Source organism: Desmodus rotundus, chromosome 12, assembly GCF_022682495.2.
Source record: "Desmodus rotundus isolate HL8 chromosome 12, HLdesRot8A.1, whole genome shotgun sequence".
NCBI lineage: Eukaryota > Metazoa > Chordata > Mammalia > Chiroptera > Phyllostomidae > Desmodus > Desmodus rotundus.
Genome location: NC_071398.1, coordinates 45,063,252 through 45,089,533, shown reverse-complemented (window position 1 = coordinate 45,089,533; position 26,282 = coordinate 45,063,252). Strand labels below are relative to the sequence as shown.

The 26,282-nt window shown below is 46.4% G+C and overlaps 1 protein-coding gene across 1 annotated transcript; it reads left to right on the top strand.

Annotated features, from left to right (window-relative positions):
• Nucleotides 1–402: 402 nt before the first annotated feature.
• On the top strand, nt 403–22,793 carry LOC128779724 (epididymal sperm-binding protein 1-like). Its single transcript, XM_053915767.1, has 5 exons — nt 403–472; nt 7,691–7,828; nt 17,308–17,454; nt 20,320–20,478; nt 22,566–22,793. Exons 1-5 carry the CDS (start codon nt 403–405, stop codon nt 22,721–22,723), a joined length of 672 nt encoding a protein of 223 aa, XP_053771742.1. The 3' UTR covers nt 22,724–22,793.
• The last annotated feature ends 3,489 nt before the right edge of the window (nt 22,794–26,282 follow it).

The window sequence follows — 26,282 nt, the reverse complement described above, 5'->3', positions numbered from 1 at the left end:
GGGGAAAGGCTCCACTTTTTTTTTTTTTTTTTTTAAGATTTTACTTATTTGTTTTCAGAGAGAGGGGAGGGGAGGGAGAAAGAGAGGGAGAGACACATCAATATGAGAGAGAAACATTGACTGGTTGCCCTCGGTACGCACCCCAACCAGGGACTGAACCTGCAACCTAGGCATGTGCCTTCACCAGGAATCGAACCCGTGACTCTTCAGTTTGTGGGACGATCCCCAACCACCTGAACAACACCAGCCAGGGCAAGAATGTCATTCTTTGTTCCTCTCTGGCAGTAGAAAGAAAAACGGCATGTGTGACGTCAAACTTGGGGCTTAGTGGAAGAGTCCCAAGGGATCCACGGGAGCACAGTTTTTGTCTTCCTTCACTACAGAAAGAAGAGGCCAGCGGGGATGAACCAATGGTCCTTTCACCTGTTGGGATGGACGACCTTCCTCCTCTACCTCTGCGAGACGAGGGGAAGTGAGTATACCGGAAAATAACGGGGTGGATTTGGAAACTGGAAAGAGTGAATGGGCCAACGTAACGACTCCTGGATCCAAGATGGCTTAGTAGAAATCTGGGACAGACCTGGGGTTTGGACCCTTTTTGTCTGGGTCACCTTCATCCAGGAATGCAATCCACCTGGAAGGAGGAACAATGGCATTGACCTCTTGCGGCTGTTGGAAGACTGAATAGAGTAATGGACACACGCATCTCCCGTGATGCTCAGCACATGGAAGGGGAATGCCGGTACTATGTTCATTAAAAGGGGGGCTCACAATTTCAGTGCACTGAACCCACAGACCCCAACTTGGGCTCCCTTTACACTCTTTTTTAAAAAATTGTGGTAAAATACACAGAACATAAAGTTTACCACTTTAATCATTTTTCAGGGTACTGCTCACTAGTGTTAGGTGCATTCACATTGTGGGGTAACCAACACCCAGGACTCATTTCATTTTGCAACACTAAACCTCTGCCCCATTAAACCACCTCTATTTGCCCCTCCCCACCCCAGACCCCGACCACCGCCACTTAACTTTCTGCCTCTATGAAGTCGACTACTCTAGGTACCTCATATAAATGGAGTCACGCAGTATTTGGCCTTTCGTGACCAGCTTACTCCACTGAGAATGATGTCCTCCAGGTTCGCCTTTGTTGTAGCCTGTGTCAAATTTTTTATCTTTCTTCCTTCCTTCCTTCCTTTTCTCTCTCTCTCTCTTTCTTTCTTTCTTTCTTTCTTTCTTTCTTTCTTTCTTTCTTTCTTTCTTTCTTTCTTTCTTTCTTTCTTTCTTTCTTTTTCTTTCATAGAGGGGAAGGGAGGGAGAAAGAGAGGGAGAGAAACATCAATGTGTGGTTGCCTCTCGCACACCCCCTACTGGAGACCTGGCCCGCAACCCAGGCATGTGTCCTGACTGGGAATCAAACCAGCCACCCTTTGCTTAGTAGGCCGGCACTCAATCCACCGAGCCAAACCAGCCGGAGCTCCCTCTGCACATATTTATAACTCATTGATTTATTTTTTAAAACATATTTTATTGATTATGCTATTACAGTTGTCCTACTTTCCCCCTTTTATTCCCCTCCACCCTGCACACCCCCTCCCACCTGCATTCCCCCCCTTTAGTTCATGTCCATGGGTCATACATATAAGTACTTTGGCTTCTCCATTGTCTATACTATTTTTACTCTCCCCCTATCTATTTTCTACCTACCATTTATGCTACTTATTCTCTGTACCTTTCCCCCCTCTCTCCCTCCCACTCCCCCACTGATAACCCTCCACGTGATCTCCATTTCTGTGATTCTGTTCCTGTTCTAGTTGTTTGCTTAATTTGTTTTTGTTTTTGTTTTTAGGTTCTGTTGTTAATAGTTGTGAGTTTGTTGTCATTTTACTGTTCATATTTTTTATCTTCTTTTTCTTAGATAAGTCCCTTTAACATTTCATATAATAAGGGCTTGGTGATGATAAACTCCTTTAACTTGATCTTATCTGGGAAGCACTTTATGTGGCCTTCCATTCTAAATGAAAGCTTTGCTGGATAGAGTCATCTTGGATGTAGGCCCTTGCCTTTCATGACTTGGAATACTTCTTTCCAGCCCCTTCTTGCCTTCAAGGTCTCTTTGGAGAAATCAGCTGACAGTCTTATGGGAACTCCTTTGTAGGTAACTGTTCTCTTGCTGCTTCTAAGATTCTCTCCTCTTTCATCTTGGGTAATGTAATTATGATGTGCCTTGGTGTGTTCCGCCTTGGGTCCAGCTTCTTTGGGACTCTCTGAGCTTCCTGGACTTCCTGGAAGTCTATTTCCTTCACCAGAGTGGGGAAGTTCTCCTTCATTATTTGTTCAAATAAGTTTTCGATTTCTTGGTCTTCTACTTCCCCTTCTGGCACTCCTATGATTCAGATGTTGGAACATTTAAAGATGTCCTGGAGGTTCCTAAGCTTCTCCTCATTTTTTTGAATTCTTGTTTCTTCATTCTGTTCTAGTTGAATGTTTCTTTCTTCCTTCTGGTCCAAACCATTGATTTGAGTCCCGGTTTCCTTCCCTTCACTGTTGGTTCCCTGTACATTTTCCTTTTTTCACTTTTCATAGCCTTCATTTTTCCCTCTATTTTGTGAACACACTCAACCAATTCTGTGAGCATCCTGATTACCAGTGTTTTGAACTGTGCATCTGATAGGTTGGCTATCTCTTCATCACTTAGTTGTATTTTTTCTGGAGCTTTGATGTGCTATTTCATTTGGGCCATTTTTTTGGTCTTGGTGCCTGTTACATAATAAGGGGTGGAGCCTTAGGTGTCCACCAGGGCGGGGCAACCCACATTGCTGCATTGTGACTGTATGTGGGGGAGGGTCCGAGAGGGAACAGTGGTAATTGCTCCATCTCTGCGGGTTTTCAGTCACTTCCCCTGCTACCCTCAATCAAATTGGGCCCTTCTGGTGCTGATTCCTGGGTGGGTGGGTTTGTGAACATTCTAGGACCCTGTGGGTCTCTCCAGAAAACTCTCCTGTGAGGCTGGGAGTTTCTCCCCCTGCCGCCTCAACCCCCTAGGGGTTTTCAGTCCGGGGTTTGAGGCTTCATTTCCCTGCACTGGAGCCCTGGGTTGTGGGTCTGTCTCACTCCCCAGTTGTTCCTCCTGGTTCATCTGCCCGTGAATGTGGGATGGCCTGCTCTGCCAGATGCCACCTTGCTGTGTGTCCTCTCCACCTGGCTGCCCATCTCTGCCCCTCCTACCGGTCTGGATGAATGTTTCTCCTTTAACTCCTTGGTTGTCAGACTTCCATACAGTTCGATTTTCTGGCAGTTCTGGTTGTTTTTTGCTTTTAAATTTGTTGTTGTCCTTCTTTTGGTTCTACAAGGACCTACGCGTCCATCTTGGCCGGGAGTCCTAAACTCATTTATTCCATATGTATCTGTTGAGTGATTCCTAAGGGCCTGGCACATAACTAGGGTCCAGAAACATAGCAATAAATAAAACCCAAGCCTCACACTCAGGGAACTCACATTGACTTGGAGTGACAGATATGCCAATAGGTAATTATATTCTTTTTCTTTTTTAATCCTCATGCTAGGATATGTTTTTATTGATTTTAGAGGGAGTAGAAGGGGGAGAGAGAGAAACATCGATGTGAGAGAGAAACATCAGTCGTTTGCCTATTGTATGTGCTCCTACTGGGTGCATGGGATGATGCTCCAACCAGGTAAGCTACCTGGCCAGGGTGATAACTATAGTCTTTTAAGAATTGGTGAGTACACTTATGGAGATTGGTTCTGAGTACTGTAAGAGTGAAGAAGGGTGTTAAACCAGACTGGACCAAGCCTCAATGGGTGGGGGGCAGGGAGGGAAGCTAGGAAGAGAGGAAACTCACTCGGGGCAGGGCAAAGGGCAGGAGCAAAACCCCAAAGGCAGGAGAGTGGGGAGTAAGGTCAAGGAAATGTTAACCAGGGATTGAGAACCAAGAGGGCAGCAGGGCCCCGATTATGGAGGATTTTGACCCAGTTAAGAAGATGAGGCCATCTGCTGGATTACTTTGCAGATGGCTAATAGTGCCTATTACATGTTGATGTTTACGAACAAGTCCCAAGGATAACCTTCATTCTCGGCACAGGGGGCATCTGCCTGCCTGCCCTCCCCTCCCCCCCAGCATCCCGCAGACTCAGTGATGCCCATGGCTGAGGAACATCATCAATGGTGGTGACGATGACAATGGTGATGACGATGACAGGGATAGTTTGCATTTGTTGAGCAGCCACGCTCCAGGTGCTCTGCCGGGCACTTTCCAAATCGTAACTGGTTTAAACCTGGTAGCGCCAAGACCAAACAGGTCCGAGATCTAGAGGAGACCCAGAGGCGGAAAGGGCAGCATTACTTAAGGAACCCTAGAGTATCCCCCATTGGCGAGGCACAAAGATGGAGCTCCGCCTCTCCCACTCACTCCCCAAACCTCCCATATCCCCGTCATGGTCTTTGCCAGGTTGTCAGGGTAAGAATCTGATCCAGGACAAGAGGGGACTCCTAGGCTGAAGACAGAGGCTGTGCCCTGCCCACCTGTATGAGTGAGGGGCCAGCTGTTGTAACAAGCAGCTCACGGCAGTCAGTGGCTGGACCAAATGGAGTTCGGGTTGGACTCAGTGAACACTCAGTGTGGGTGTGTGGTGGGACGCCTCTTTTCTTGTGATTCGGAGACACGGGATCCTTCTGTACTGTGGCCCCACCATCCCCGAGGGCCGCAGCATTCTCGGCAGCGTCCTCTTTATTAGAATGTTTCAGCCTTGGCATCTGGGGCTGGTGACTGTGTTCTGGAGGGCTGTCCCATGCCTGGGAAGATGTTTAGCAACATCCCTGTCTCAGTAGATACCAGCAGCCCAGCTGCCATCCCTCCCTCCCAGCTATCACAGGCCAAAGTGTCCCCAAACCTTGTCTGGTGGCCCCTGGGGAGGAGCATGACCGCCCTTTCTTCTCCATCGGAGCCAGCTGGCAGACAGAGGAAGATGGGAGCGTGGAGCACGGCTTGGAGTGTTTATTTCTTACCATTTCTGCCCATATTCTATGAGTTATAATTTAGTCACGTGGTCCCACGGAACCATGAAGAAGCTGAAGAGTAGATCCGAGCTATGAGCCCAGAAAGAAAAGGACGCTGGGTTGATAAGCACATGGAAGCGTTGCCTCGCCATCTTTGTAACGTGAGCAAACACCTGGGCACACACAGGCACACGGACAGATGTGTGCACACCCACACACGCAACCTATCACAGCGTCTTACTCATGGTAACTCGTCCTTATATGGGGAGAGAAAGGGGGAGATGCCTAAACAAAGGCCAGCGGGAAGCCGTGATCCTGGACCAGTGGACGAAAAGTCCAAGTTCTCATCCTAGTTCTGGTTAAAAAAAAGAAAGAAGGCGTTGGTCTTGACCAGTGTGGCGCAGTTGGTTGGGCGCCGTTCCCACAGGGCAAAAGGCCATGGGTTCAATTTCCAGTCAGGACACATGCTTGGGTTGTGGGTTCGGTCCCCAGTGTGAGAGGCAACCAATCAATGTTTCTCTCCCTCTTTCTCCCTCCCTTTCCCTTTCTCTAAAAGTAAATAAATAGGCATTAACTTTAAATGATTCTTTATCTCATGGGGGTCTTCATTTCCTTCTCCATGAAATCAAGACTTTGGGCTAGAACAGCATTTTTTTTTTAAATTTTACTTTTTAATTACAGTTGACACTCAGTTTTATTTTATATTAGTTCCAGGTGTACAGCATGGTGGTTAGACAGTTAGAGAATTTATGATCCCTCCGATAATTCAAGTACCCGCCTGGCCCCATACATAATTATTACAGTATTACTGACCACGTCCCTGTGCCGAATTCTACATCCCCGTGACTATTTGTAATGCCAGCTTGTACTTCTGACTCCCTTCGCCTTTTTCACCCCGATACCCTATCCCCCACCCATCTGGCAACAACCAGTTTTAGACAAGCACTTCTCAAGATGTGTTTCAGGGACCATTAGTCTCTAGTGCTATTGGGTAGAAAAAGAAAGAGAGGGAAGGAGAAAGGAAGGAAGGAAGGAAGGAAGGAAGGAAGGAAGGAAGGAAGGAAGGAAGGAAGGAAGGGAAAAGGGAGGGAGGGAGGGAAAGAAAGAGAGAGAGTAGAAGGGGGCGGGAGAGAGAGGGGGGGGGGAGAGAGAGAGAAGGAGCAAGCCCTGGCTGGTGTGGCTCAGTGAATTGAGTGCCGGTCTGTGAACCAAAAGATGGCCTGTTGGATTCCTGGTCAGGGCACATGCCTGGGTTGTGGGCCAGATCCCCAGTAGGGGGCGTGCGAGAAGCAACTGATGGATGTATCTCTTGCACACTGATGTTTCTCTCCCTTTCTTTCTCCCTCCCCCTGCCTCTCTAAAAAGTAAATGAATAAGACCTTAAAAAATAAATAAATAAATAAATAAATAAAAGACAACCCAGTATACTCTGTGCCTCCCTTGCAAACCCACTACCCATTTGCATATTGACCCTTCCCATGAGCCCTTCAGGAAAGAAACCTGCTTATTTCCCACGGTGTTTCCCAAACTTATTTTATTCCGTCAGTTACTTTGTAAGCACCTACTGTGAGCAAGTGACTGTTTTAGGTTCTGAGGATACATTGTGTAAAAGACAAAGTTCCCATCTTCCTACAGAAACATAGAAAGGTCAAAGGTTGTGCTCCCCAAATATTTGCCACCTCTGCACACCGCCAGCACCCTTACTTACTCAACACTTGTGTTAAAGGCGCTCACTCTCTTTTTTAAATTTAGTGTTTTATTTTTCAATTCCAGTTGATATTCAACATTATTTTATATTAGTTCCAGGTGTACAGCATGGTGATGAGACAGCTCTGCAATTTGCAAAATGATCCCCCCGATAATGTTAGTGCCCGCCCCTGTAAATGAGCTCATTTTCTTCACTTTAATACATTTATTCTAAAAGAAGAGTTAACCTCAGCCCTGTAATTCACTAGTGCTTGCCATAAATAGGAAGTGCAAATAAAAACAAATACTACAGCCCTGGCTGGTGTAGCTCAGTGGATTAAGCACAGGCTTGAAAAGCAAAGGGTTGCCAGTTCAATTCCCAGTCAGGGCACATGCCTGGGTTGGGGGCTGGGTCCCCAGTAGGGGGGGTGTTCAAGGCAACCACACATTGGTGTTTCCCTCATTCTCCCTCCCTTCACCTCTCTCTAAAAATAAGTAAGTAAAACCTTTTAAAAAACCCAAAATCCTGTGATCAAACTCTACTAGATACTTTTGTCCAAGCCCCGCCCTCCTTTTTGTTAAAAGGGGAGATTAATAAGTATCCAAGGTGTGATGTAGAAAGACCAGCATTACATGGGAGCTTTCTCTTTTGTAGAATCAGAAGGACTGGAAAAGGAAATTGCTTTTCAGTCTGTGTTTCAAAATGATTTAACGTGTGACCTTGTGACCCACCAAATGGATGCCATGCGGCATCGGTGGGGCCCACTCTGAGAAACAGCCTAGCTCGGCTGCCTTCGCTGTTTATGAAGCGCTTCCCTGATACTCTGGCTGCGAACGGGAACCGGGCACGCCCTCATCCGTCTGTAGGAAGCTGGCTGCCAGGACCGCAGGGGCAGCCTTCGGACGACTGTAAGAGCCAAGCCCAGACTCAGCCTTGGCTCCCGCATGGTGACGGGCGCCCTCCTGTTTTGTCCTTCTCTTCTTCAGATGACAAGGCCATGTGCGTCTTTCCCTTCACCTACAAGGGGTCTGTCTACTTCTCTTGCACCAGAAGCAGGAGCTTCTCGCCGTGGTGTGCAACCAGAGCCGTGTACGACGGGCAGTGGAAGTCGTGCTTGGTGGAAGGTGAGTGGAGCCCGCTGTCCCGCTGGCGGGTTTCTGGAAATGAGGGATTTCGAAGGAGACTGTGTGAATGCGCGTAACGGGGTCACGTTTTCGTGGAGAAATTAAAATAACGCATGCGTGCCTAGGAAATGCTCTGGGAAGCCAAACACTGAATGTTAGCAATGGGTACTAATGTTCACAAGACAGTGTATAAAACACTGTCCCCCACCGGTGTGGCTCAGTTAGTTGGAATGTCGTCTCCTACATCAGACAGTTGCGGGTTCGATCCCCAGTCGGGGCGCGTATGGGAGCCAACCAATCGATGTTTCTCTCTCACATCTGATGTTTCTCTTTCTCTCGCTCCTTTCCCCTCTCTGTAAAAGCAATGAGAAAAATGTCCTTGGGTGAGGATTTCTAAAAAACCGTGCTTTCTTTCTTTTTTTTTTTTTTTTTTAAGGCTTTGATTTTTTTTTTTTTATTGTTATGCAATTACAGTTGTATGCCTTTTCTCCCCATCCCTCTACCCCACCCCAGGTGAACCCACCTCCCTCCCCCCTCTCCACCCTCCCCCTTGGTTTTGTCCATGTGTCCTTTATAGTAGTTCCTGTAATACCCTCTTCCCACTATCCCCGCCCCCACCCCCCCACCCCCGCCCTGGCTATTGTTAGATTGTTCTTAACTTCAATGTCTCTGGTTATATTTTGTTTGCTTTTTTCTTCTATTGCTTATGTTCCAGTTAAAGGTGAGATCATATGGTACTTGTCCCTCACTTCCTGGCTTATTTCACTTAGCATAATGCTCTCCAGTTTCATCCATGCTGTTGCAAAGGGTATAAGCTCCTTCTTTCTCTCTGCTGCGTAGAATTCCATTGTGTAAATATACCATAGTTTTTGGATCCACTCGTTTGCTGATGGGCACTTCGGTTGCTTCCAGTACTTGGCTATTGTAAATTGTGCTGCTATGAACATTGGGGTGCACAGATTCTTTTGGATTGGTGTTTCAGTGTTCTTAGGGTATAATCCCAGCAGCAGAATTACTGGGTCAAAGGGCAGTTCCATTTTTAGTTTTCTGAGGAAATTCCATATTGTTTTCCACAGTGGCCTCACCAGTCTGCATTCCCACCAACAGTGCACAAGGGTTCCCTTTTCTCCGCATCCTCTCCAACATTTGTTTGTGGATTTGTTTATGTTGGCCATTCTGACTGGTGTGAGATGATACCTCATTGTGGTTTTAATTTGCATCTCTCTGATGGCTAGTGATGCTGAGCATCTTTTCATATGTCTCTGGGCCCTCTGTATGTCTTCCTTGGAGAAGTGTCTGTTCAAGTCCTTTGCCCATTTTTTAATTGGGTTGTTTGTCTTCCTGGAGTGGAGTCGAGTGAGTTCTTTATATATTTTGGAGATCAGGCCCTTGTCTGAGGTATCGTTGGCAAATATGTTTTCCCATACTGTTGGTACTCTTTGTAATTTGGTGCTGTTTTCTTTAGCCATGCAGAAGCTTTTTATTTTGATGAGGTCCCATTTGTTTATTCTTTCCTTTATGTCCCTTGCTTTAGGGGATGTGTCTGTGAGGATGTTGCTGCGTGGAATGTCTGAGATTTTCCTGCCAATGTTTTCCTCAAGGACTTTTATGGTGTTACGGCTTATATTTAAGTCTTTTATCCATCTTGAGTTTATTTTCGTGTATGGCGTAAGTTGGTGATCGAGTTTCATTTTTTTGCACGTAGCTGTCCAGATCTCCCAACACCATCTGTTGAAGAGGCTGTTTTTGCTCCATTTTATGCTCCTGCCTCCTTTGTCAAATATTAATTGATCGTATAGACTTGAGTTTATTTCTGGGCTCTCTATTCTGTTCCATTGGTCTATGTGCCTGTTTTTATGCCAGTACCAGGCTGTTTTGATTACAGTGGCCTTGTAATACAGTTTGATATCAGGTATTGTGATCCCTCCTGCTTTGTTTTTCTTTCTCAAAATTGCTGCAGCTATTCGAGGTCGTTTATGGTTCCATATGAATTTCTGCAATGTTTGTTCTATATCTGTGAAATATGTCATGGGTACTCTAATAGGGATTGCATTGAATCTATAAATTGCTTTGGGTAGTATGGCCATTTTGATAATGTTGATTCTTCCAATCCATGAACATGGTACATGCTTCCATTTGTTTGTATCTTCCTTAATTTCTTTCTTCAGTGTTGTGTAGTTTTCTGAGTACAGGTCTTTTACCTCCTTGGTTAGGTTTATTCCTAGGTACTTTATTTTTCTTGTTGCTATATCGAATGGGATTTTTTTCCTGATTTCTGTTTCTGCAGTTTCGTTGCTGGTGTACAGGAATGCCTTTGATTTCTGGGTATTGACTCTGTATCCAGCTGTTTTGCCAAATTCATTTATTAGGTCGAGTAGTTTTTGAGTGGAGTCTATAGGGTTTTCCATGTACACTATCATGTCGTCTGCAAACAGTGACAGTTTCATTTCCTCCTTTCCAATTTGGATGCCTTTTATTGCTTTTTCTTGTCTGATTGCTGTGGCTAGGACTTCCAATACTATGTTGAATAGGAGTGGTGAGAGAGGGCATCCTTGTCTAGTTCCTGATCTTAGTGGGAAAGCTCTAAGTTTTTGTCCATTGAGTGTGATGTTGGCTGTAGGTCTCTCATATATGGCCTTAATTATGTTGAGGACTGCTCCCTTTATTCCCACTTTGCTGAGTGTTTTTATCAGAAATGGGTGCTGTATCTTATCAAATGCTTTTTCCGCATCTATTGATATGATCATGTGATTTTTGTCTTTGCTGTTGTTGATGTGATGTATTATGTTTATTGATTTGCGAATATTGTACCATCCTTGCATCCCTGGGATGAATCCCACTTGGTCATGGTGGATGATCTTTTTAATATATTGCTGGATGCGGTTTGCTAATATTTTGTGGAGAATTTTAGCGTCTATGTTCATCAGCGATATTGGCCTGAAGTTTTCTTTCTTCGTTGTGTCTTTATCTGGTTTTGGGATTAGGATGATGTTGGCTTCATAAAAAGAGTTTGGGAGTCTTCCATCAGTTTGGATTTTTTTGAATAGTCTGTGAAGGATAGGGGTTAGTTCTTCCTTAAATGCTTTGTAGAAATCTCCTGTGAAACCATCTGGTCCAGGGCTTTTGTGTGATGGGAGTTTCTTGATGACTGCTTCAATTTCCTTTGCTGATATTGGTCTGTTCAGGTTTTCTGCTTCTTCTTCATTCAGTTTTGGAAGATTATATTTTTCTAGAAATGTGTCCATTTCATCTAGGTTTTCAAATTTCTTAGCATACAGGTCTTCATAGTAATTTCTTACGATCCTTTGTATTTCTGTGGTATCAGTTGTAATCTCTCCACTTTCATTTCTAATTCTGTTTATTTGGATCCTCTCTCTTTTTTTCTTGATGAGCCTACTTAAAGGCTTGTCGATTTTGTTTATCTTTTCAAAGAACCAGCTCCTGGATTCATTGATCCTTACAATTGTGCTTTTAGTCTCTATGTCATTTAGTTCTGCTCTGATCTTGGTTATTTCCTTCCTTCTGCTTGCTCTGGGCTGTCTTTGTTGTTGTTCCTCCAGTTCTTGTAGGCGTAGGGTTAGGTTGTTTGTGTGAACTGTTTCTAACTTCTTAAGGTAGGCCTGTATTGCTATGAACTTCCCTCTCAGGACTGCCTTCGCTGTGTCCCATAGGTTTTGGGTTGTTGTGAGTTCGTTTTCATTTGTTTCCAGGAAGTTTTTGATTTCTTCCCTAATCTCATTCTTGACCCATTCATTGTTTAATAGCATGCTATTCAGTCTCCATGCTTTTGAGTGTTTTGGGTTTTTACCCTTGGCATTGGTTTCTAGTTTCAGACCCTTGTGGTCAGAGAAGATGCTTGATATGATTTCAATTTTCTTGAATTTGTTGAGGCTTGCTTTGTGTCCTATCATGTGGTCTATCTTTGAAAAAGTTCCATGGACACTTGAAAAGAACGTGTATTTTGCTTCTTTGGGATGAAAAGCTCTGTATATATCAGTTAAGTCCATTTCCTCTAAGGTATTGTTAAGTGACACAATATCTTTGTTGATCTTTTGTTTGGAAGACCTGTCCATTTTTGATAGTGGGGTGTTAAAATCCCCTACTATAATTGTGTTGCTGTCAATATCTTTCTTAAAATCCTCCAAGATTTTCTTTATGTATTTGGGTGCTCCTATGTTGGGTGCATATATATTTACAATGTTTATGTCTTCTTGGTGGATTCTTCCTTTGAGTATTATGAAGTGACCTTCTGGGTCTCTCTTTATGGCCCTTCTTTGGAAGTCTATTTTGTCAGATATGAGTATTGCTACCCCTGCTTTTTTTTCCTGTCCGTTTGCTTGGAAGATTTGTTTCCAGCCCTTCACTTTCAGTCTGTGTAAGTCTTTTGTCCTGAGATGGGTTTCTTGTAGGCAGCATATGTGTGGGTCATGTTTTCTTATCCATTCAGCTGTTCTATGTCTTTTGATTGGAGCATTTAATCCATTTACGTTTAAGGTTATTATCGATAGGTAGTTATTCATTGCCATTATTTCCTACCTGTGTTCCTCTGTCTTTCTCTTTTCCTTCCTTTCCTTAAAGCAGTCCCTTTAGCATCTCTTGCAGAGCTGGTTTGGTGGAGCTGTATTCTTTTAGACTTCTTTTGTCTGGGAAACTCTTTATTTGGTCTTCTATCTTGATTGAGAGCCTTGCTGGGTAAAGTAGTCTTGGTTGCAGGCCTCTGGTTCTCAGTACTTGGAATATTTTTTGCCATTCTCTTCTGGCTTGGAGCGTTTCCATTGAGAAGTCAGTTGCTAACCTTATTGGGGCTCCCTTGTATGTTACTTCCTTTTTCTCCCTTGCTGCCTTTAAGATCCTCTCTTTGTCTTGGAAATTTGCCATTTTAATTATGATGTGTCTTGCAGTGGGTCTCTTTGGGTTCCTCTTGTTTGGGACTCTCTGTGATTCCTGGATTTGGGTGACTTTTTCTCTTCTCAGATTAGGGAAATTTTCCATCATTACTATTTCAAACAGGTTTTCTATCCCTTGCTCTTCTTCTTCTCCTTCTGGTATTCCTATTATACGGATATTGTTACGTTTCATGTTGTCCTGCATTTCCCTTATTGCCTCTTCATTCTTTCTGAACCTCTTTTCCTTTTCTTGCTCCTTCTGGGTGTTTTTTTCTACTTTGTCCTCCAGCTCGCTGATCCGATCCTCTGCTTCGTCAAGTCTGCTTTTAATTCCTTCTACTGTGTTCTTCAATTCAGAAATTGTATTCTTCATTTCCTCTTGGCTCTTGTTGATATTTTCTATTTCCTTCTTCATGTTGATATAGTTTGCAGTGAGTTCATTGTAGTTTCCTTGTAGTTTCTGGTAGTTCTCTTTGAGCTCAGAGAGCTCAGTGAGTTTCCTGATGACCATTGCTTTGAACTCAGTATCTGATAGTTGACTTGCCTCTTTTTCGGTTAGTATTCTTTCTGAGACTTCCTCCTTTCCTTTCATTTGGGAATTGTTTCTTTGTCTTCCCATTGTTTGTGAGGCTCTTCTTGTTGGCCTCTGCGTCTTAAATTGCTTTGTTCTGACTCCCTGGATTTATGATATGAACTTCTATGGTAGAATGCCAATGGGATTCGGTGGTGCTGTCTCCTTACTCTCCTGTGCTCACTGGTCTTGAGCTGACGTTTATGTGTTTAACACGGTCTAACTCTAGTCTTTTCAGCACTCCAGGTTTTGTTGTCTCACCGTCAGATCTTTCAGTGTCCTCTATCTTTGGTCTCTGATCTTCGTATATGCTGGAATACTGTTGGCTGTTCGCTCTGCTCCTCAGATCAGCTAGGTATTTCCCTGGCGTTGAGGGGAAGTGGACTCCGCTCCCACCTATGTTGCCGCCATCTTCTGAAGTCCCAAGGCTTTGATTTTAGAAATAGGTTAAAGTTTAGAACTTTCTCTTCTCTGGAGGAGGCTGTGAAGACTGAAGGAAGGAAGGTGCTGAAAGAACCTGTAGTAGTGTGTGCAGCTAAAGTGCTAGCTCCAATTATTTCATTTCAGTCCACGTGACTGTCGCAGACATCTGGAAACCACCTTATCCAGCCACTTACTACAATTCTGAGTGACTGTCAGCTGCAGAGAGACATGAAGTAAGTAGTCCTCACGTTGAGTTCACAGCCACTCTCTCAGGGTCATAGTAGTGCCCTGGAAGAACTGGAAAGTCATCCAGTGACCAGAGAAAGAGGATGGGGAGGAGATTAGGGGAGGGTTAGGATCAAAAACCGTGCTTTCTAAATGGAGGGATGATAAACCCAGTCACCAGAGAGAACCATAGTATTCTCTGTCTCTTTCTTAATTTTCTAAATTAATACGGAAAAGATGAAACAAACTGCCCAAGAAAAGGGAAAGGAGAGGTTCAGTTCACTTTTTCTCGGAGACCAAGACATGTCCGACGGTTACATGAGTTCTCTTTTTCGTGCACAGGACAAAAGATATTTAGTTTGTTTTAACCGATATCCTATTGTTGGACATTTCAATTGTTCTCCTAGTGTCCAGCTTTTGAATATTTATGATTTACTTTCTCTGGTATCACTGTCCTTGACTTTTGGATCACATACCCCTGTTTTATAATAAATATAACATCCCTTTTACCATTTTGACATGGATTTTATAAATAACATTACCTATCTATACTCATCGTTTCAGAATAAAATCACATAATTACTCAACTGTAATATAAGACAAATAAAATGAAAGCAATTGATCCTAAAGGAATAAGCGTGCATGACTATAACTAACCTGAAAGATATTAAAAGACATTAAAAGCCAGAGACTTGAGCCTCCAAGCAGAATCTCTTTGATCACAAGAGCTAAAAACGACTACATTAGAAAAGCCCTCATACGTGGAAAAACCAAATCCTAACCCGGAAGCAACACCACCGCTCCAGACTCGAAGACTTCCACTCCAGTTCCAACCATGCAAATCTGGATCCCCTGGTTGAAACTGAATTACAAAACTAGAAATAGGCATTTGCTTTTAATTCTGGGGCGAACGAAGGTCCCCAAACATTCTTAAGACACATGAAAGGGGGCAAAACTCTGCCCAAAGTGGACATGTAGACACACCCAGGGACTAGAGAGACTTATTTCCACTATAACACCATGGCGAGCAAATTAAGGAAGCCAACCACCTGCCTTTGATTAAGTCCCCCTCAGCCCAACCACCCGGGGCTCCTGTGTGGATAAAGGCTGGCCTTTGCATCTTCTTTCTCAGCTCTGGTTTCTGAGCCAGCAAGGCTCTTTGGACTGTAACGGACAGCTTTCTCACCACCTCTTAACAGCTTTCACATCTCAGCTGTGCGCCCCAAAGGCGGGGAAGCGGTGGTCCCCGGGCATTCCCAAGCACTGCCTCGTGAGTGCTGCGCGGCGCTGTCTTGCCCATTGGCAGGCTTCCTCAGTGAGGACGAGATGCTCCCACTGCACAGACCAGAGACGCGGGCATCATCCCTGATTCTTCTTTTCCTCCAACCCCACGTCTAATCCGCCAACTAGCCTGTTAGCTCTGCCTTCAAAACAGATGCCGACACCAGCTTCTTCCCATCTCTCCAGTTTCCACCCTTCTCCAAACCACCATCAGCTCTTTGCTTGAAAAATTATTTGCTAACTGATTGCTCCAAATTCCACTCACCTTCCTCTAATCTAGCCCCATCAGCCAAAGACACCTTTTTTAGAATGCTCACGCCCCTCCATGCCTCCATCACACTTAGGAGAATGTCCTTACCCCCAATAGCCAAAGCGATCTTGAGGAAAAAAAAAAAAGCTGGAGGCTTCACACTTCCTGATTTCAAACTATGTTACAAAGCTATAGGAATCAAAACAGGATTGTACTGGCATAAAAACAGACACATAGATCAATGGGCCAGGATAGAGAGCCCAGAAATAAATTTATGCACATATGGTCAATTAATTTATGACAAAGGAGCCAAGAAGATAAAATGGGGAAAGGATAGACTCCTCAATAATTGGTGTTGGGAAAATGGGACAGCTGCACGTAAAAATAAAAATTAAAAAAAAGAAGAAAAGAAAAGGAAAGTAAGAAACTCGACCCCATATCTTACACCATACACACAAACGAATTCAAAATTATTAAAAACTTGAATGTAGGACCTGAAATCATAAAACTCCCAGAAGAAGACATAGGCGGTAAGCTCCTAGACTCTGGTCTTGGAAATGATGTTTTGGATTTGACACCAAAAGCCAAGGCAACAAAAACAAGGGGGGTTTCATAAACTCGAAAGCTTCCCTAGAGCCAAGGAAACCATCACCAAAATGAAAAGACAACGTATGGAATGGAAGAAAATATTTGCAAATCACATATCTGAAAAGGGGTTATTATTCCAACTATATAAAAAACACATACAACTCAATAAGGGAAAAAGACAGAAAGAAACCCTCCCACCTTGGTTTGCTTTGCATGACCTTGTCCTTCTCCATCCTCATCTCCTACCCCTCAAATCCTTATCTGCTGAGCTCCAGCTGCAGCTGTTGTCATGCTTCTGGAACATTCTGAACTCCTTCCCATCTGTGAACTCCTTGCACTGTTATTCCCTCCACCTGCAAGTCACTCCCCCAGATTTTTGCATGGCTGGGTCTCTTCTCAAATGTCACCTGTTCCTTCCCTCACCCCTGCACCTATGACAGCCCCTCCATCATTCCCAGATGAGCCAGAAGCCCTCACTGTGTGGGAGCAAATCCACCCACGATAAACGTCATGTCAGAAACTCCCTTTGTTGGAGTGCCTCTGTGGCGGGAAGTTCAGTCTGTTTCATGGAAGCTGCAGTAAGGCACCAGCGCCCACGTGGTAACTTCCTATATCTGACTTCACTGACATTTGACGTTGTTCTGCAGTCTCAGATTTTTTCTTATATCAACATCTTGACTTCATCTGTTGATCATAAACCACTAAAAAGCTCTGGTCTTGACTTTATTCCCACTGATCTTTTGGTGATTGTGACAGATTAGTTTTATAAGACACTAGGTTTGTTCAAAGGGGACGCCACGGGTTGAGATTGGGAACTCTACTGGGGAAGGTTTTGGGGTTTCTTTTTTTTCCAGTCCTCACCCCAAGACACCTTTTCACCACCTCTGGAGAGAGAGGAAGGGGGAGGGAAGAAAGAGAGAGAGAGAAAGAAAAACATCGATGACAGAGAGAAGCATCGATTAGTTGCCTCCTGGTCACCCAGGCAGGGATCAAACCCTCAACCCTTCGGTTTCGAGACAACACACTAGCCAACTGAGCCACAGTGGCCAGGGCTGATTGGAGAAGCTTTGAAAGCACATGGAGTAGGCTTTCTTTACCAAATGCGTGATGAAACGAATGGATCAAACGCATGTATAAAACCTGATGTGTGGTCCTGTGCTTTGGTGTTTGTTGATTGATGGATTGATTGGTGATTGATTGACTGTCCTGTGAACGACCAGACAGTGAAAGCACTTGTGGGCTGCTTCCCATACAGATTACCCACGATGCGTCTTCCCCTTCATCTACCGAGGAAAGTCCTATCAGAGCTGCATCACAGAGGGCAGCTTCTTTGGGAAGCTGTGGTGCTCAGTCACCTCCAGCTTTGATGAGAAGCATCAGTGGAAATACTGTGAAGTCAACGGTAAGGGCCAGGATGGGGCACGTGGTGGACAGGTGGGTGGCAAGCGGTGAACCTCATAGGGGCGTGGTGGCAAGGTGGGGAGCAAAGCACTAGGAGAGATACTTCCAAGGACCAGGGGTCTTCTCAGAGAGCACACAGTGACAGCCACAGGGCACAGGAATGTCCTGAGGCCACGTTCTCCCGAGTCCCAACAAGCCAGCTGCCCCGACAACCAAACCCACGGGCGGTAGTCCTGATATTGGTTTTCAAGTATTTCTGTTTCTAGATTGACAATAACCAGAGTCCTCGGACAGTGCCAAACCTTACCTGCATTTCAGCGCAGTTTAACATCTAATCTCCATTCTACGCCTCCTCTTCACTTAATAATGACCTCCATTCGTTCTAGCGCCCCCTCTGTATTAGACTGTGGTCCGGGAGCTCTTTACACACGATCCCATTGCATCTTTCCAGGGAAGCTCTGTTATGAGATGCTGTTTTCCCCCTAAGTCAATACACGGCCCCAGTAAAATTAAGTCCTGCCCAAGGTCACACTCCTAGGTGAAGTCAGAGTTAGAATTTGAATTCAAGTCCCTAAGGATCCAAGGCCCACGTTTGCTCACCACGTTCCCTCCATAGAAGCGAAAATGCATGCGAGGTACTCAACTCACGAGCACACTTATTCCTGTATAAAATGCCAGTTGTGTTCTTCCCTTAGCACACAACACAACCTAATTTTATCCTAGCCCTAGTCACCCACCACTCGTGTCCTTGACGCTAAACCAGCCTTATCCTTAAATCTCACCTCTGAACTCAATTTTCATCCAAGTCCATTTCCATTCTTAACTCTAAATTCTATCCACACACTCATTATTTTAGGTATTTTGAAATCCTAAACCAACCAAATGGATTAAGATATCAATTTTATGATAATATCATAACACTGTGTACAGTTCTAAATCCACCTCAAATCTTATTGCAAGTCAACTTGCCCTGGCTGGTGTGGCTCATTGGATTGAGCACTGGCCTACAAATCAAAGGGTCGTCAGTTCGATTCTCAGTCAGGGCACAGGCCTGCGTTGCGGGCCAGGTCCCCAGTAGGCAGGTGGATAGGCAAGGTGGAACACTCCTACTTCTTCGTCATGTGGTATGTTCGAAACACCGCGACAGGCCTTTTATGAAAATGAACTCTAATCGTTACAAAAACCTTTGAAGTCAGCCTTAGTGTCCTGATTTTGCAGGGAACAAGCTGACTAAGAGAAGAAATGGCTTTCCCAAGGCTGAGGAAGAAGCCAGAGCTAAAATGTACCTTCCCTTTCAGGACCTATTCTTGAGCATCTGTCTGGTGCTTTAGGCAAATCCTAATGTCTCCCCCCATCTAATTTGGGTCTGAGGAGCTTGGATCACATGAAGGATAAACAGAAGTTTAGATATTAAAGGTAGAGTCAACCTATGATAATATATTTTAAAAGATTTTATTTATTTATTTTTAGACAGAGTGGACGGGAGGGAGAAAGAGAGGGAGAGAAACATCTATGTGTGGTTGCCTCCTGCACGCCCCGCACCGGGGACCTGGCCCAAAACCCAGGCGTGTGCCCTGACTGGGAACCAAACCTGCAAGCCTTTGCTTTCGCAGGCCCACGCTCAATCCACTGAGCTATACCAGCCAGGGCCAGAAATCTTGCTCTTAATCACTAGGTGGTTCTGCCTTTAAACCCCAGTCCCCTTAGTCTAATTCAGGCTTTTCCTGGAACCCCACTGAAGCAGCCTGCTAACTAGGCAATGTGGGGTTTATCACACACCAGAGTAAGGGAGGGTGACAATTCACGGGGTCTTAATAGCACCTGAAAGAGAGGTCGGGATGTCAATGAGGTTTGGGGGTCTTTCGATGTGGGGATGTGATGAAAATTGGGTGTGGGTAATAATACAATAGTTTAGAGTCGGTGGTCTTGACATGGTGAAGTTTCTGAGAAGGATTCAAAGTGTCTTGAAGAATAAATAGTCTTTAAAAAAAATTTTAATCCTCACCCAAGAACATGTTTCTATTGATTTTATAGAGGGAGGAATGGAGAGAGAGAGAGAGAGAGAGAGAGAGAGACAGAGAGAGAGAAACATTGATCTGAGAGAGAAACATCAATTATTTGCCTTCTGTATATACCCTGACTGGGGATCAAACCTGCAACCCCTTGGGGCACGGGGCAATGCTCCAACCAACTGAGCCACCTGGTCAGGGCTAAAACTTTTTTTAAAAAGATTTCATTTATTTATTTTAGAGAGTGGAAGGGAGGGAGACAGAGAGGGAGAGAAACATCAATGTGTGGTTGCCTCTTGCATGCCCTGGACGGGGGACCTGGCCTGCAACCCAGGCATGTGCCCTGACTAGGAATCGAACCAGCGACCCTTTGATTCGCAGGCCGGCACTCAATCCACTGAGCCACATCAGCCAGGGCCATTTTTTAAAATATATTTTTCAATTACACTTGAAGAGTAAGTCGTCTTTTGATGCAATTTATTGAAAAGTTGAAAGGTCCGATGTTTATGTAAATGGCTTTTTTTTTTTTTTTGAAAGTTCCTAAGATGAACCATAAAGTTATTTGCAGCTTTTCTCTTCGCGGGCAAGAATTCCCTAGAAGAGTAGAGCGGTGTTGAGGAAGCCCAGGGGAACAGGCTTTAGCCTTGTTACTTAGTAAACTGAGTGTGCGTCAATAGCTGGGGTTCTCGCTCACCTGTAAAGCGGGGATAATAACATCACAGGAGGATGTTCGCGAGTGTTCAGTGTTACACTTCCTCTCGCGGGACAAAGCGTGGCCCATCGCTGGCGCGTGATGAACGGGAGCCCTCGGCACCGCCTCTTCGTGCCCGCTCACCTTTGCGCGGTCATTTTCAGAGTGGGGGGGGGGGACTCCGTCAGCAAGCCGTGCATCTTCCCCTCCACCTACAGAAATAGCGTGATCTCTGAGTGCCTCGAGGACGAAAACAACAAGCTCTGGTGCCCAACCACGGAGAACATGGACAAGGACGGGAAGTGGAGTCTCTGCGCCGACACCCGTAATCGGGGGGCGGGGACTGAGCGGGTGTGGGCAGACCCCTTCGTTAATTCACTCATCAAACGCCCACTGTGTGGGGCTCTGGGGACACTGTGTGGAATAAGGCAGAGTCCTGCCCTCCGTGGTTTGATGAACAGGTAGCATAAACGATACTATTTCTAAGGTTTAAAAAAAATTTTTTTCTAGCCCTGGCTGGTGTGGCTCAGTGGATTGAGCACCGGCTTGTGAACCAAAGGGTCTGCGGCTCCATTCCCAATCAGGGCACGTGTCTGGGTTGCAGGCCAGGTCCCCAGTAGGGGGTGCCCAAGAGGCAACCAAACATTAATATTTCTCTCCCTCTCTTTCCCCTCCCTTCCTCTCTCTCTATCTAAAAATAAATAAATAAAATTTGAAAAAATCTATTCCTAAGAAAACTAAGAAAACTAGAAGAGTAAGAAAGCCAGCTCTTAGGATGTTAGGAGATACACTTCTAGCCAGTGAAGAAAAGAACGCTGAGCAGAAGCAAGGTTGTTATGTTAGATACAACGTCCATTAATATCTAAAGGGCTACCAAACCTTTGGGGCTGTCTCGTCCACCAGACAGGAATTATCGGCATCACTATTGAACAAAAATCATGCACAGGGTATTAATCTTCTACAAGTTACAGCATTGGGGCCTCCAATCACCAATCACAGCAGACAGGGGGTCAGACAAAGTCCTGCTTCCTAGAGCAGGCGTCTGCAAACTCCACCCGCCGATGGGCCAGATCCTGACCAACGCTCGTTTTTGTTCAGTCCGAAATCTGAGAATAGTTTTTCCATTTTTTAATATGGTTGGATAAAACAAGAGGAATCCTGTTTCGTGACGGGTGAGAGTGTCATGAAATTTGAAGTTCAAGGTCCATCGATAGAGGATTTTATTAGAACACAGCCACGCCCATTTACTTCGGGGCGGTTGATGGCGAGTGAAAAATCGAGGCAGACACTGCGTGATGGGCAAAGCTGAAAATGCCCGCCGCCCGGCCCTTTCCACAAAGCTTGTTGACGCTGCGCCAGAGAATCGGGTGACTCACAGGGCTTGACCTTGTCAGCAGACAAGGGTCTAGAGTGACATGAAAAGGTCATGTGCCAAACTTTTGGCCCTATTTCAAGTTCTTAATTAAAAAAAAAAAAAAATCCCCACCCGAGGATATGTGGTATGTGTACTGATTTTAGAGAGAAAGTGAGAAAGAGACAGACAGACAGACAGAGACAGAGAGACATCAATTGGTGCCTCCTCTCTGTGCCCGAGCGGGGATCAAGCCCACGACCTTGTTGGTGTACAAGACGGTGCTCCAGCCTGCAAATCGACCCGGCCAGGGCAGCCCTTTTCAAGAAACATTTTTCTTACCAGCCTATAATTTGTGCCTAAAGGAAGCTCACCCATTATTAACATGTGCATTTTCTCTGGGAGGCACAGCACCATCCCTTGCACCCGGGAACGCTGGCCAGCACTCCGACTTGGGGCCATTTAAAACAGTGAAATCTGCTCCCCCTTCCCCCCTACCAAAAGCACAAAAATGCAAAAAGGGAAGGACCACGTGGGCCACAACCAGGAGGAACCTGTTCACAATTCGAGGGGGAGACCAGAGGGCAGAGGGCTGCCTCCGGGCTTCAGGGAGGAGCGTGGGTGTGGGGGGCTCAAATTGCCCGCCGCTCTGCTGTCCACAAACGACCTACCATGAGGATCGATTTGGGGGGCCCAAGTAAACTTTAGCGGGGAGGCAAATCCACAATTGGAGATCTGTGAATAAAGAGGACCCACCTGAATTTATCCTCTGAGTGCCTCCACTCTGCTGCTCCCCAGTTCTTCCCCCCAACACCCCCAGAACCCCTTGCGTTTTTCACTCTGCCCTTGGTCCCCAATACCATCCCCCACCCTTCCCCAAGTTCGGAACCCAAATAACTTTCGGAAGGAAGAGAATTCCTCTGACATTTAGGTTCAGGTCAGCATTCTCCACCTCCAACGGGAGTACCGGGGCAGTGCCAGGACACCCGACCACGTTCCCAAAGCTTTGCCGGAGCACAAAGGCCTGGGATAACCACCCTCTCTCCTCTGCTTCTTCCAAGGAATTTCCTCCTTGGTTCCCGGCTCTCCCTGCCACTTCCCATTCAACTATAAAAACAAGAATTATTTTAACTGCACTAGCAAAGGATCCAAGGAGAACCTTTCCTGGTGTGCAACCTCTTACAACTATGAGGAGGACGGCACCTGGGTGTACTGCTGATGCAGAGGTAAGACAGGTGTTCTGCCTGGGTGCCTCCTGCACGCCAGGGCTGGAGCAGGCACCGGCTGGGAGGGCGTGGCTGATGGGAAAGGGAGGCGAGGGAGCACAGCTGGGGCGTTGCTGGGGCGAAGGCCGGGTCTGTTCCTTCCAGCAGGGCTGCTGTTCCCAGCAAGGTGAACTCTGTTTCTCAGAGATAGAGGGTGTTGTGTGGGGGAGGGGGGGCGGTGGAGGAGGAGATTGGGACAACTTCCCAGATTGGAAGTCTGGAAGAAATTGGGAGAGCAGGGGTAGGAGCTCGGAAAATCTTTTCAGACCCAGAAGGGTGTCCTTCCAAGTTTTAAGTCTGAGAGCTTTGAGCTTGGAGTGTGAGATGGGAAGACCACTTTGAAGGGTGATAACGGGAACTTCTCTGGTCCCCAGAGGCCACGGCACCATGCAGTTGGCCCATTATGCCCATGACTGAGCAGCTCACAGAGGAAAAGGTGGGGTTCCCTTGTCCTCATTGTCATTGGGGCCCCACCCAACTTCAGCACATTAAGTTAGCTATCTCCACAGGACCAACTCCGTCCTTCCTTCTTTCTCGCCTTTCCTTCTGGCTTCAGCATTCTGAAGCCCATGGAAATTCTCTCCAGACTTCCTGCAGGAATCAGCTGACCTAATCACTCTGTAATTCTGACATTTATTTTACTTACTTTGTAAAGATTTTATTTATTTATTTTTAGAGGGAGGGGAAGGGAGGGAGAGAGGGAGAGAAACATCAGTGTGTGGTTGCCTCTTGCGCACCCCCTACTGGGGACCTGGCCCACAACCCAGGCATGTGCCCTGACTGGGAGTTGAACCAGCAACCCTTTGATTCATAGGCCAGCATTCAAGCCACTGAGCCACAGCAGCCAGGGCTGAAATTCTGGCATTTACACATAGAGAGAAGCCCTTTCATCAGATGTGTGCACAAAACTCCCCCGGCCCTTCCTTCCAGGGTGGAAAACTCTGGCAGTATTTCCCCTTCTCCCCATAAAGCATGTGGCTTATGGATGACGCCAAAATCAGTGGCCCTTCTTCAGTTTTGGCTTGGCTGTGAAAAGGCTCTCCCCTGCGTGGCGGAGAGGCAATGAGATGGGTTTGGAACTCCGGGTGCGATCTGAACAGGGTGGACATTCGAAAACACCCGCAGTGGGCCCCAGTCTGCGTCTGGGACTAAGAGCATTTTTAGGGCCATCCTCCAACTTCCACCCGCCAGAGCAGAACTCTCCTCTTGCAGGTCCCTCTCCCGCCAAACCCTTGTCAACGGAGGGGAGGTGGAGGCACTCACTGCTCATTGGCTGACTGGCTCCCATGAGTCAGGTGACAGGCGGGGGGTGTCTAAACCCTTATTGAGACTCAGGTGCTTCTGACGGAGTCTCGAAAATCAATACAATTGATATCACGCAGACCTACTGCTTCATCGCTGGCTTTTGATTTTCTTTTCAAGGAGACAAGAAACGTCTTCAGAGCAAGACGGACCCGTGGAGGCTGGAACCAGCCTCGTGTCTTTAATGGCCTCTTTCGAGCTTGGATGATTGATCCCCTTTCGAAATACCCTGTCCACAATCTTGCTTAAGCACGTGGTCACTTGTGAAACGCAGAGGGAGCATGGGGCCTAGCCACCAATAAAGGAGCCCCCAATTTACTCGGGCTGCCCTTCCGGCCTCCTGGAATGAGAGAGATGGTGAGGGGTGTGCATGCGCGGGGACAGAAACGCCGGTGACAGAGTCGGGGAGACTCCCGGTGGGCAGATCAGACTGGCAGCCCCGGGGCCCTGGGAAGGAAGTACAGCCTTCTACAACCACGCGGGGCTCCTCCCCCAAATCTCGTGGTACCTCACCACCCCACTTTGTCTTCCTCATAGTATCTTCCTGATCTGGGCTGCTCCCTCTCTCCTTTTTAAAGATTTTATTTATTTATTTAGAGAGGGGGAGGGAGGAGGAAGAGAGGGAGCGAAATATCAATGTGTGTGCAGAGCTAGCAGCTCCTAGGACGCGGTTGAAGGAACGAAGGGTGGACGGAGGGGAAAGGGAAGGGGAAAGGGAATGCTGGTAGGAAGCTTGACATGAAATGGACTCGGGATGGTGACGGTGACAATAAGGAGAGGCCACAGTAAGGGGCCAGGACGTACATTGGTCTGATCCCATCTTCTTTAAACTGAAGCTTTGAGTCTGTGGAACGCAGCCGTTGAACCCGATGAGCCACCCTATACATCTACCTCAGGGGTTTCAAAAGTGAGAAAACCTCGGAGGAAGGCATGAACTGAACTCTTGATTTGGGGGACCTTGGCATTGCTGAGGTGGCCTGCTCCCAGGTAGAGGTGAGGAGGAAGGTGGCCTCCAGTTGTGCAGCGCAGTCATTGGGGATGGAGTCGACTCCCAGGGACCAGGAGGAATCTCTCCCCATCCCCTCCTCTGCCCCGCCCCATGGCCCAGGCAGACAGCGTGAGGGCAGGGGGCTTCCAGCAAGGGCTTCGGGGAACCTGGCTGAGCCCAGGATTTGCATGCTCTCATCCCCTCTCTCTCTCTCTCTCTCTCTGCACAATGACATTTTGCAGGGGATTAATTCCCTGGGGATCAGCTTGTCCTAAACCTTGATAATCCCGATTTGTGGTTTAATTCAGTGGCCTGAGTATCTTACACGGGGAGAAGGAGGTAGGAAGCCAGAGGGGAAAGAGCAGACTGAGCCTCCAGGAAATCAAGGAGGAGCGGGGTGAGCTCCCTCTCATGCCTGTTGAATGAACCGTTTCCAAGCACAGTCTCACCCAGTACCCTGTGGCTCACCCCCTGGCTGGTGCACCTCCCTGCTGCCCAGAGAAGGAAACAGAGGGAGGTGATTGAGGCAGATGGAGTAGGAAGGGGGGAGGTAGAACTATGTTTGGCTTTAAAAAAGAAATCCTCACCCGAGGATATGTTTATTGATTTTAGAGAGAGAGGACAGGGGGGAGAGAGAGTGAAACATCGATGGGTGCCTCCTCGTGTGCGCCCTGACCGGGGATGGAACCCACAGTTTAGGTAGGTGCCCGGACCGGGATTGAACCTGCAACACTTTGGTGTAGGGGACGACGCTCCAGCCAACCGGCCCACCCGGCCAGGGCTGTGATGAACTTTTTTTTTTTTTAAGATTTCTTTCTTTATTTATTTTTAGACAGAGGAGAAGGGAGGGAGAAAGAGAGGGAGAGAAACATTGATGCGTGGTTGCCTCTTGTGTGCCCCCTACTGGGGACCTGGTCTGCAACCCAGGCATGTGCCCTGACTGGGAATGAACCAGTGAGCCTTTGGTTCTCAGGCCTGCGCTCCTTCCACTGAGCCAAACCAGCCAGGGCTGATGAACTTTTTGAATCTAACAGAATAGACTATTTTAATGCAAGAGGAAGCTGGGGAAGAGATGGACTGGTCATAGGGACTTACGATTACATGAACTCAAAAGATGCTGTGAGTCTTCGGGATTTTTGCAACAGCAACTGGACCCCAGTCCCATTCCCATTTCCATATGTAGATTCTTCCTCCTTAATCTAGTTCTAGAGATGTAATGCCCT

What these genes read in the sequence shown, in the direction of transcription:
- LOC128779724 (XM_053915767.1), top strand. Translation starts at nt 403, where the DNA reads ATGAACCAATGGTCCTTTCACCTGTTGGGATGGACGACCTTCCTCCTC. An exon ending in GAAGTCGTGCTTGGTGGAAG is followed by an intron (nt 7,829 to 17,307) that starts GTGAGTGGAGCC and finishes CTTCCCATACAG; the next exon opens with ATTACCCACGATGCGTCTTC. An exon ending in GAAATACTGTGAAGTCAACG is followed by an intron (nt 17,455 to 20,319) that starts GTAAGGGCCAGG and finishes TCATTTTCAGAG; the next exon opens with TGGGGGGGGGGGACTCCGTC.